The 10,727-nt window shown below is 49.3% G+C and overlaps 7 protein-coding genes across 7 annotated transcripts, besides 8 other annotated features; 5 read left to right on the top strand and 2 right to left on the bottom strand.

Moving 5' to 3' along the window:
* Nucleotides 1–123: a microsatellite.
* Nucleotides 124–174: 51 nt separating this feature from the next.
* Nucleotides 175–1,359, top strand: Tco025E_07687 (putative prolyl oligopeptidase, putative,serine peptidase clan SC, family S9A; the record flags this gene model as incomplete). The annotated part of the gene is made up of 1 exon (XM_029374547.1): nt 175–1,359. One exon carries the CDS (start codon nt 175–177, stop codon nt 1,357–1,359), a length of 1,185 nt encoding a protein of 394 aa, XP_029225354.1.
* A 259-nt stretch (nt 1,360–1,618) lies between these two features.
* Nucleotides 1,619–1,660: a microsatellite.
* Nucleotides 1,661–1,679: 19 nt separating this feature from the next.
* Nucleotides 1,680–2,714, top strand: Tco025E_07686 (developmentally regulated phosphoprotein; the record flags this gene model as incomplete). Its single annotated transcript, XM_029374546.1, has 1 exon — nt 1,680–2,714. One exon carries the CDS (start codon nt 1,680–1,682, stop codon nt 2,712–2,714), a length of 1,035 nt encoding a protein of 344 aa, XP_029225353.1.
* Nucleotides 2,715–3,150: 436 nt separating this feature from the next.
* Nucleotides 3,151–3,189: a microsatellite.
* Nucleotides 3,190–3,335: 146 nt separating this feature from the next.
* Nucleotides 3,336–5,489, top strand: Tco025E_07685 (putative beta prime cop protein; the record flags this gene model as incomplete). The annotated part of the gene is made up of 1 exon (XM_029374545.1): nt 3,336–5,489. The coding sequence occupies one exon, from the start codon at nt 3,336–3,338 to the stop codon at nt 5,487–5,489; it is 2,154 nt and encodes a 717-aa protein (XP_029225352.1).
* A 323-nt stretch (nt 5,490–5,812) lies between these two features.
* Nucleotides 5,813–5,832: a microsatellite.
* A 92-nt stretch (nt 5,833–5,924) lies between these two features.
* Tco025E_07684 (uncharacterized protein) lies at nt 5,925–7,175 on the top strand (the record flags this gene model as incomplete). Its single annotated transcript, XM_029374544.1, has 1 exon — nt 5,925–7,175. The coding sequence occupies one exon, from the start codon at nt 5,925–5,927 to the stop codon at nt 7,173–7,175; it is 1,251 nt and encodes a 416-aa protein (XP_029225351.1).
* Nucleotides 7,176–7,521: 346 nt separating this feature from the next.
* Nucleotides 7,522–7,545: a microsatellite.
* Nucleotides 7,546–7,744: 199 nt separating this feature from the next.
* Nucleotides 7,745–7,780: a sequence feature (GA-rich).
* A 48-nt stretch (nt 7,781–7,828) lies between these two features.
* Nucleotides 7,829–7,894: a microsatellite.
* A 179-nt stretch (nt 7,895–8,073) lies between these two features.
* Nucleotides 8,074–8,445, bottom strand: Tco025E_07683 (uncharacterized protein; the record flags this gene model as incomplete). Its single annotated transcript, XM_029374543.1, has 1 exon — nt 8,074–8,445. One exon carries the CDS (start codon nt 8,443–8,445, stop codon nt 8,074–8,076), a length of 372 nt encoding a protein of 123 aa, XP_029225350.1.
* Nucleotides 8,446–8,624: 179 nt separating this feature from the next.
* On the top strand, nt 8,625–9,983 carry Tco025E_07682 (putative leucine-rich repeat protein (LRRP); the record flags this gene model as incomplete). Its single annotated transcript, XM_029374542.1, has 1 exon — nt 8,625–9,983. One exon carries the CDS (start codon nt 8,625–8,627, stop codon nt 9,981–9,983), a length of 1,359 nt encoding a protein of 452 aa, XP_029225349.1.
* A 173-nt stretch (nt 9,984–10,156) lies between these two features.
* Nucleotides 10,157–10,189: a microsatellite.
* An 80-nt stretch (nt 10,190–10,269) lies between these two features.
* Nucleotides 10,270–10,727, bottom strand: Tco025E_07681 (uncharacterized protein; the record flags this gene model as incomplete). Its single annotated transcript, XM_029374541.1, has 1 exon — nt 10,270–10,727. A coding segment is annotated over one exon (458 nt), but the record flags the coding sequence as incomplete, so codon positions are not given.

Genomic DNA, 10,727 nt, shown 5'->3' with positions numbered 1-10,727 from the left:
TCTCTCTCTCTCTCTCTCTCTCTCTCTCTCTCTCTCTCTCTCTCTCTCTCTCTCTCTCTCTCTCTCTCTCTCTCTCTCTCTCTCTCTCTCTCTCTCTCTCTCTCTCTCTCTCTCTCTCTCTCTTAATTGCTTAACTAGGCAAGTACCACACCGAAGCTTTATCTACAAATATCAATGAGCGGTGAGAGTATCTACAATTTAATTCAGGAAGCACCTCCCGTAACGACGGGGCCCTACACTGGGAAGTACGAAAAACATTTAAAAGAGAGAGAAAAGCCTACATATTCTACTTTTTTTGAAAAGGGGAAGGAGTATGATGGTTCACACGTGCGCTATTTTAAACAACGCGATGCCGTTTTTGGTTCAATAGTCAATGATACCGTGGACCCAAAGAACTTTTTGCGTGCAGGCGGAGGTGTCAAATACGCCGTGCCTCCAGTGCAACAAAGCAAGGTTTTTACAAAGCTTCCATTGGATCACGGTGTGTCAAAGCTTCGTAGCGGGGAAGAGAAGGGACGTCTGGAACCGATCTCCGATGCGGTTGTGGATGCTAACGGAAGAGAGGCATTGCGTGGGCCAAACGAACTGGGACAAGATAATGCAATGAACGGAGCAAGAGCTGGTGTTCAAGGTTCCAAGAAATCCGGGACCGAGCCTGGGGAAGATTCTGTTGTGGGTCATGGAAATAACAAAGGGAACGATCACAAGGGAACTTCCGATTCCATGGGAGACGCAAGAAATGTTCCAGTTGAACAAAAAGAAAAGGATTTGACACCCCATGTTGCCATTGTGGATGATGGGTTATATTCTGCAAATAATAACGATGATATTTGGGCCAAAGGCCCTCGTGAAGGCGGAAAAAACTTTGTCACCTCAAACATGATACAGGTCAGTAACATGGTGCCCAAGCGGCGAAAAGATCAACCGGAAAATCCAACGTGCCGGAATAACTTTGGACGGACACCTGCGTACTTGCATCGAGTGAAACAGGAAATTGATCACGAAAAAATGCGTCTTAAATCCATTGAGGAAATGAGCATTCAACAGAAAATTCGGGATATGCAACGTTATGTTCATCGCTTGGACGAGAAGGAACGGTTGCAGTTGATAGAGAAACTCAGAACAAAGTTGAATGAGAAAAGTACGGAGTTAATTAAGATGCCTTTTGTCAAAGATACCTATACACAGGTCCTGCGACGGGCTGAATTAGAGAAGGAAATTAAAGAAATTGAGGCTTCTATTGCCAAGTTAGACAAGGATGCTGTCTTCGTTTACAATGATGATCCAAGGTGTGTCCATTGGACGAAGAACGCAGCCCTTGAGGAGGCATCCCGTTTTGCCGCCGAGCGGCAAAATTGATCCATGTGGTGTAGTTGATGTAAATAATATTAGTTGCAATCTTTTTTTTTATTCCCCGCGGTTGCGACCCGGTTTGTTGCCACCTGTATATGTCTATCTGGGGAGTGTCTCTGTGAAGCATCTTGCATCCCATGTTTTCCCATTTTAGTTCTTCTTCTGAGACCCACCCTGACTTACAGACATCTCTGCATTCTCGTTTTTCTTTTTGCCGTTGTTTCTACTTTTTATTAATTCTGCGCTTGGCATTATTTTGTCGTGGTATTTTTTTTATTATTGCTTCTTTAGTATTAATTATTGTTATCTACATTAAGGCAAAAACAATGAGACGCTTCTTGAGCTCTTCGCGGTTTTATGCGCCCTATTTGCGTCATAGTACAAGTGAAATTTCAGCCTTGCAGAGGGAACTCCGAAACGTTAAGAAGCGGATTGGTGCCATAGAAGAAAGGCAAACACTTCAGTCACTAGTGGCATTTTATGCTTCTCGACCCCTGAACAGACTGGACAACTTTGAAGACGTCTTGCGCCACTGCTTAAAAGATGGTTATAATTCCAATGTTTTCTGTCATATGGAACTGCCGGTTCTCCTTTCTCGTCTCGTCACGGCCATTGACACGTTACCTTGTGGATTAAATGCTATGCCATCCGTTTTGTTGGTTAGAAACACGTATTTGGACTCCTTTAGAAAACTCATTAAGTGCGACTTCCCAGATACTGAGGCAAATATTGCAAATTTTCGGCGCGCCGTTGCTGATATTGAGGAGGCGCATTCACGAAGAGACATTCTGGTTACTATGGCAATGGGCCTTCTCGAGCTGAAGGACCTGCTTTCACGGCACAAGCAGTATATTCTTAGTAGAAAGAAGGGTCCTCCAGAAGCTGCTTTTGATTTTACTTTAGATGAGGCCTTGCTGGGCCTTACAATACCAATGGACAATTTTAGTTTGTGTATGGTATATTATAATTTTCTTTCAAGAATGCTTCTTGCTTTTGATGAAAATGATGCGAATATGGCAGGAATGGTGGATCTTAAAATTGATCTTGAGAAGGTAGTACGCAATGCTGTCGATGATGCAAAGCAAGTTTGTACAGAACACTATGGGGACTGTCCTGATGTTAAATTTATTGTTTCGAAGGAAGATCATATGATGCAATTTCCCCACATGAGCGCGACGATTTCTTACATCGTTCTCGAGTTAATGAAAAATGCGTTCCGAGCGACTGTGGATTCTCACATGGAACGCAATCCTTCTGGTATAGTTGATTGTGGTAATATGCCTCCTGTAGAAGTTTTGGTAAACGTAAAAAAAACTGCAAGCATGCATGTATTTGTATTTCAGATGAAGGCATGGGAATGACTCGATCTCGGTGTGAAATGGCAATGACGTATGCATATACCTCGGTGCGAAGACCAATTCTCCAACTTCATCCTGATGAGGAAGTAGATACAAGAGACACTGTGACACCGCTGGCGGGTTATGGTTTTGGCCTACCTATGTCTCGAGTCTATGCAAGAGCCTTTGGAGGTGATCTCGTGATGAGTTCAATGGAGGGGTTTGGCACTCGTGTGTATTATTACATCAGCCTTTGAATAGCTCTTTGTTGTTGTCAAGCTTTTTCGCCTCTTCTTTTTTTTTTCGTATGTGTGTGTGTGTTTTTGTATTACTACATATCTAATCTTGTTTTTTGCTTGTTTTTTTTATTGGCCTCTAGTTGATTATCTTTTTCTATTGGGAGAAAACCTGGCTCTGCTGAATTTGCTCGTGGCGAGGAATATGAGGGGAAATGTTTACGTGTTGTTGGTTTTTATTGCTGCTGTTGTTGTTATTTGTTCATCTGTTACTATTGGCTCCTGTGTCTTTGTGGGTTTTATTTCTAATGTATAGGCACTCTACTTTGGGTAAAGGTGTTTGCTAGACGAAACAGTCGGCGACTTGGAGGGAAAAGGGGGACCAAGGAACGGAGCTGTACTCACTGCGATGAATGCCGAGAGTAACTTTGCTTCCACGCCCGTTCCATGGGCCCTCATGTTAGACTATGAGCGCGCTGATGCTGTTCTTCAACTACTTCGGCAATTTTCTTTTTTTTACGCAGATAAATTGATACTCGTGGAACGGGAAGAAGTTATTTGCTCTGCTGGAATGGATTCTGATGATATGGACTATCTTGTCATTAATGGTTCGGTGGGGAATGCTCGCAAGGATGCCTTTTTGAAACTTCTTCGCTTGGCACGGTTGACCCTTGTACAAGATATGGCTTCCCAGGTTGTGGTCTGCCCCCAAATTGGGGACCTGCTCCCTAATGCTATGCTACACCCTCTTTGGGAAACTGGCCAAGTAAGAGGATTTCGAAAATGGAACTGTATTTATTGGGCAATGCGATGCGGACTTCTTAGAAAGATCAAACGGAGAAGAGAAATGATACAGGTGCATGTGGAGCAAATTTTAAACTCAAAGGCGCAAGCAATGGGTTCGAATTCTCCTGAGGAAGCGGTTGGAATTAGCCTCGTAAATGAAGCGTCTTTTTATAACTCATTTCGAGATCTGCTTGAGTTGGAACAGGAAGAGCAAAATGCCCCTCTTGAGTTGTATCATACTGCATTTAGCGAAGAAAGAGTCAATCTTTCTACTGTGATCGCCACTGTACCTACCCTCATTGTGCTGTGGGCTAGCTGGGACACGACGTCAATAGACTGGCTGCGGGGACATCTTTTCAACGTCGCAAAGACTTCGAAAGCGAAGAATGCATCGACATCGGGTTTGTATCTGAAGGATGATCCTTGGCTAGAAACTGTGCAGCATTTTGTTCAGGTGCCTGGACGCATCCTAGTAAATAAACGAAGGAGAGTAAAGAGGTACTTAAAACGCGCTCAGCTTGTGTTAATTAGTGTAGACCGTGAAAAGTCTGCTGCTTTTAAGGCTCTCAGTGGTCTCGTCGCTGAAGTCTCCGGGTGGAGGAGTCCAGAAGTTCCGTTGATACCATTGTGGTGTGGGCCTGAGGGTCTTCAAAGTGACTTGGCTACGGAACTCAATATCGCCGCACTTCCTTTTTTTGTGGCGACCCAGCTGCCTGATAAAAAAACGAGGGCATTCGGTGATGGGGGTTTTCCTCGTATATGTTACACTACATCCCGTACCGAAGACGATATAATTTCAGAGGCGGACATGAAGAACAAAATTGAGGAGGCTACTGAGAAAAGTGTTGAAATTAGCGATTGGCATTCCATTGAAAAAAACGAGCGAAAAAATGTTATGCGTGTTATTCGCCGCTTTTTGGCCTCCAGTGATGCGCCGTTAAAATTTATTGCCCGTGTGGATCGCACCTACCAAATGGACCACGCCTCCGCAGCGCTGGCGACAATTTGCCCGAAACCTGAAGTATCTTCTTTTGTGTCCATGTCTGGAATCATTTCAACGCCCGATCTACTGAAATTAAAGGAGGGGATTTGTGTCCTTTCTCGAGTTCGGAATTTCTTCTTTGATGTAAAGATTATGAAGCCTTCTAGTCCTATAGTTGTTGAGCTGAATCCTCAAACGCCAACTCGGTATATTATTGGATCAGAACGTAATATTACATGTAGTGAGTGTCTGCGAGAAGTTTTTATTGATAAGGAACATCACTTTCGCTGCCTTCATTGTGATCAAAGTGGGGGGGTGGTATGTAGGGGCTGTTTTGCGGCTGGAAAGCATCCACAGAATCATGTGTTACTCCGCATTCCTGCCTGCGCGAAGACAAACTTGTCCCTTCTCTGGGGTCCATCGAATGTGTCGCCGTTGGCTCTTTTTTGTGGAACACTCCTGTCAAACGTGAAAGAGACTCACATTGGGGTCTACTGCAACGTTTGTTCGCACCTAATAAGTGGAGTGCGATGGAAGTGTGCAATGTGTTATCAGTATGACTTGTGTGATCGCTGTGACGGAAAGCGAAATCGTCGTGAGGCGTTTAGGTATGACGCCGATTCCTCAATCGCTTCAACGGGGCTTCCCAGCCCCAACAACGCTTTCGCCCCCACCACCACGCATCCCAAGGAGCACTTGTTTCTCTGCATTCGCCACGGCTGCGGCGTGGACGGTGACGCATGCCTGAACCCTGTAATGGAGCAGAGTTCACTGCCTTGCTTCATTTCACAGTAACTCGCCGGGGAATCTGCGGAGCGCAGTCCACGCACCAAGGATTAAACAACAACAACAACGCTGAGCGAGTGCAGTTAGAGGATCTCCTCTGCATTTTGTCTGTCCGCAGACGGAAGCATTTTTTGTTTTGTCCTGTTTTGTTGCGCGTGTGGATTTTGTTGGTATGCGACCTAGTTTCTCTTCTTCCTCCCACATATGTGTCTGTCGTCCTTCATCCCCCTTCCTCTCTCTCTTAATTCATCACGTCGCCTTTATTTTCCTCCCCCCTCACTCGCGCCGTTGTGGTCGCCTCTCATCTTACTCGTGTTGTATCCTTCTCTTATTGCTGCTGCTGCTGCCGCTGGGGACGAGGAGTGCGACTCTCCCTCCAATCACCCCTTCGTATACTTCCCAATTACTTCAGCCGGGTGGTGTCACCCATCAGCCAGGAGCCTCATGGGGTGTAGAGAAAGCTCGCTGCGTTCCGCCGCTGCGAACGCGAAGGGGGAGACCAAGGCGCTAAAACCAGGGGACAAGTTTGTGGACGCGGAGAGCCCCGGACCTTCCCAGGGCGAGACGAGCCATGCATCGTCGCTTCCTCAGTCATCGTCTTCAGAGAACAGGACGCGCTCTCCTGTGTCGGCGCGCCAAGGCAAGGGTAAGTCGCTTTCCCCGCATGAACCGTCGCGTGGTGGGAAAGAGGCCCCGGATAATATGCAGCTCATTCCTTTTCTGGCGAATGAGGTCGACAGCTATTGCGCAGAGGACGATTACATCTTGTCATCCGGTAGTAGCACCTCCAGTACCCCGCAATTGTTTCGGGTCGAGCCCACACGCGTAGTTCCAAAAGGAGAAGGCACATGGGAGTGGTGGTACGAGCAGGTGGAAAAGCTACGTGTCACGAAGGATAACAGCTCCCGTGCCAGACTACAAGATATTCCAAATCGGCTCACGCGGCAATATGATGCAAACAAGAGCCAGGTCGAGTTGGACCTGAGTTGGTGCTACATGGAGCGTGCAGCTCCGTACGTTCTTGGAAGACTTTTTGCCAGTCCCTACCTGGGCGAGCTCCGCTGGGTGACTGCACTTCGGCTGGATGGTAACTACTTCACCGACGACGGATTTGGAAACATGCTCGCTGTGATGGGGGCGGCGAATGAAAGTCAGAATGTTTTTCCACTCTTGAAAAATTTGTACCTTAACAGCATGAATCTCGACCACTGCAGTGTTTATGGAATTTTTTTCTACTTGTTCCCCGTGGATGCAACTCTCGCCGACCGACAAACACCATCGTTGTGCATCGCAGGAGAAGCAGCTGGGTTCCCAACGGAGGCGTACATGCCATTTCGTGATGCGCCACACGCCCCGCTGTTTCCGTCGTTAGAAGTACTGAGTCTGTGCGACAACCCGAGCATAGGCAACCGTGGTTTGGCAGAGATACTTCGATGCTTTATAGCACCCCATTATGAGCGGAGGGTGTTGCCCGTGTTGGACCTCTCACGCTGCGGAATTAACGAGGTGGGGGTGGGCTACATCAATGAATACCTCGGACAGCTCTCAGTGGCGGCGGCGAGGGGGGACTGTGTCGTCGTTGCCAGACGCGTCGTTCTCTTCGGTAACCGGCACAGCAGCAGCAGCAGCGGCAGCGGCAGCGGCAGCATCCACGCTGAGAATAGCGCGGACCCGGACGTCACACTTGTGATCTGAGGAGAGTGGGAGGGCGTGGGGGCAAAATGCCCCCATAGCGGCAGCCGACATGCAATGCCTCTCACGTGCGACTAAAGTGGGCCAGTGTGGAAGGCGTGGCCGGGGGCGAGGCACGAGGGCCAATCCAAAAAAGTAAAAAAAAACGCAGGGGCCAAATAAGTTGTCTCCTCCATTCACAGTACTCTTTTTTGTAGAATCCACTCCGCCCCCACAAAGAGGTCACGCCATGTTAAGTTACGCGGCATTTTGGCCGTGTTGGGGGAACTTCTGCAGCAGAAGTGCGGTTTCCCCACAGCAAAGATTGAAGGAGCAACAAAATCAACGTGAAAGAAGTAGAGGGCATGGGAAAAAAAAAACAAAAGAAAAAAAAGTCTGGGTGGGTTATAGGGGGTGAGGAAGTACTTTACACAGGGAGCTGAAATGCATAGAGCAGGACACACTGCCGCACGAACGCACCCCAACGAAGTGAGGAACAGGAAGGATGGTGTAAAATAAGCATCAATTTGTTTGCCATTTACTTGTATCTGTTGTTGTGTTTACATTTGCAATCGGTATGCATGTGGTGGCAGCTCTCTTTCTATCATTCTTTCTCTCTCTCTCTCCCTGTTTGTGTGTATGTGTTTGGGTTTGCACGTGCTATCATTTACTGCTGCCTATTTGCTATTATCTAGGGTCTATTTTCCCGTCTTTTTTCTTTCTTTTTTTTCTTTTCTTTTTTTACACGCGTCTCCCACATCCCTCGCTTTCCCTTTCTTTCTTTTAAGCGCATTCAACGCACCCCGCCTTCTTGTGTGTGAGTCTTTTTTTCTTTGTTTTTGTTTAAAAAAAGTGGAGGAACGGGGAACGGAAGGTGGAGAAAACTCCAATGCTTCGTACCACCCGGTTGGCACGGTCATTCTCACAGGAGGCGTTTCACCGCATGAGCAAGTACATCAAAAGCCGCAATCCCAATGAAAAGTACCTGCGCACGGGTCATATTGTGCTTGAGACACTCAAGCGGTACCACGCGTACGTGTTGGCGTTGGGAATTATTCTGACAGTGACGTGCTATGACCAGCTGAAGCACCCAGAGAAGGTGCGGACACCCGTCCACGACGGCCGATCGCTTGTCCTCTAGTCGCCAATGTAGTGCTGCCAACGGCAGTGGCATGAAATTATAGTGGGAGGGCTCAGCCTGCTCCATTGCTGCCCTTTCCGTGCCGCTTGCCGTTCGCTGTTTATTGTGAATTGCACACACACACACACACACACACACTTTCCCTCTTTCCATCTCTCTCTTCATTGACGCGCATCCCGCCCCGCTTTCTTCTCTAATAAATAAGTAAATATATTTATTTATATATTTACGCTCCTTCTGCGGAAGATACACCGGCGGTGGAAACACGCGGACAGGAAGGAAGGGAAAGGGTGATTCCGGAACAAGGGAGGGAAGCTGTCAGCGACTGCAACATGAGCCGCACCCCTGCTGGAACGAGTCAGACCAAAAAGGCACTGACATGTGCACCCTCCTCCTCGGCGTCGCTGAAGCGATTTGTTGACATGATCCCGCTGGACGTTGACATTGAAAAGGTGCGACAAATCATCCTCAAGGGCAAGCAGCTCACCGCTCTTCCCCCTAACTTGGGTGGGTTGCTGCACGAAGTTCGGCGACTGGATCTGTCGGAAAACGACATCCACGACGTCGCGCCGCTGGCCTCACTGTCCCACCTCAGCTCCCTCAACCTCGCAAAGAACAAACGTCTGTCGTCTGTTGCGCCTCTTGCCACGCTGCACCTCACCGTATGCGTCGTAGCTCATTGCGGTCTAAGCTCATTGGTTGGCCTGGAAGGAAGCGCAGCGACGTTAAAGACCCTCATAGCAAACGACAACAACTTAGTGTTGCAATCTCCCAGCGGAGGAACCGTGGCAAATGCTCAGGCAGCCAGCGTCGCAAGGGCCGTGAGAAACTACGAAACAATGGCAATGCTTTCCGCCTGTGAGACGATTGTGCTCTCCCGCAACCCACAACTCTGCGCCTTTTATGCTGCGCCTGGTCCAGATAGGGAGGATTCTATAGCGGGAGACATCGGGAATAATATCAAGAGAAAAGTACCACACCATGAGGCGGACTGGTCACACCCACTCTCTGTCCTTGAGAAGATGACACAGTTAAAGAAACTCTCGCTCAGTGGGTGCGGACTGGGCTCCTTGCCTTCCCACTGGTTTCTTCCCATGGTTACCGAGCTGAGGCTGAGCCATAATGCGCTACCCAGTCTTGTTCCAGAAGGAGTCATTTTTCGCTCAGTGAAGATCCTCGACGTCAGTCATAACGCTCTCACGGAAGTCGCAACGCTGCGACGGTGCCGTTTTGTGCGCCAGTTAAGCATACGCGGTAATCCGTTTTTGAGGGAGGCAGCACCATCAGCACAGGCGGAGAATGGGAAGCTGAGCAACGGGGTATGCGTGCCACCTGAAGTCATGAGGTTTCTCGCGCGGAAGATGCCACATCTGGAGGTCGTGGACGGCACGTTGTTCTCCTCCATTCAACCCGGGGATGTGGCTGGAGAGAGCGGGCGTGAGTGGTGTGAGGCCGCGGGGGCCACGAGTACGCAAAGCAGGGCACCTAGTAATCCGACGACGAAGCACGTCGAAGAGATTGAGGACGTCGTTGTGACGCCTTCCGAAGTTGTACCAGAGAACACTCGAGCGCCTATTGTTCGGCGGGAACGCAAGAACCTACTAGCGCAGCGAAAGAGGGAGCTCGTAGCGGATGGTGCCGCTGTGGCCCAACTGGTGAAGCAGAGAAAGACGGAAGCTGCTGGATGGTGATGACTTTGTGACCTCACTCGAGAAGTTTCATAACAATAACAATGACCGCTTCGTAGGAAGAGTCCGAGACAGACCGGCCGTGCCGATAATCGGGAAATGCGATTGTAAAAAAAGATAAGGATGCACCCCATATTTCTTGTCTCTTTTTTACTGAAGACACGTATATTTCTTTATGTGTGCTTTTTTTGTGTGTGTGTGTGAGTGTGGCTGCGTTCATCGCCGAACTTTTTATTCTCCATAGACACGCAGGGTAGATTTTCCGCGTGCGTTTGTTACCCTGCCTCCCTCACTTTCTCTTGACCACCCACCCCCACTCTGTTTTTGCTCCCTGTTGTGCGTGTGAGAGCGGGGCGGTGGAGGGGCTGTGTGCTCGTCCTCGGTGCGCACGCGTTCGTGGGCTTGCCGAGGCGCTGGCTGGGGCAACGCCGCGCGGAGGGAAAGGGCTGCGACACACAAGCGTGTTGGGAGGAGGCGGAGGATGGAGGACAAACTGCGCACTGCCACTCGAGAGGAGCTGGTGGCCCACGTGCGCACGCAGCGCCTTCTCATTCGGCACCTGCATCGACGCATCGTCGAACTGGAGCGGGCGGTTTCCTCGGCGCCCTGCAATTGGGATCCTCGGAGGGGCGGTGCGGCAGCTTCGGCGCCCTCCTCGCCGCAGCGAGGCCCGCCGGCGGCAACGCTGTCGGAGGGGCTGCGGGAAATTGGCCGCCTCCTGCAGGCGCACGCCACGGGGCGCGCCTC

The sequence above is a fragment of the Trypanosoma conorhini genome (genome assembly GCF_003719485.1).
Source record: "Trypanosoma conorhini strain 025E chromosome Unknown Tco_14.4_contig_00616, whole genome shotgun sequence".
Classification (NCBI taxonomy): Eukaryota; Euglenozoa; class Kinetoplastea; order Trypanosomatida; family Trypanosomatidae; genus Trypanosoma; species Trypanosoma conorhini.
This window is presented reverse-complemented; position numbering and strand designations above follow the sequence as displayed.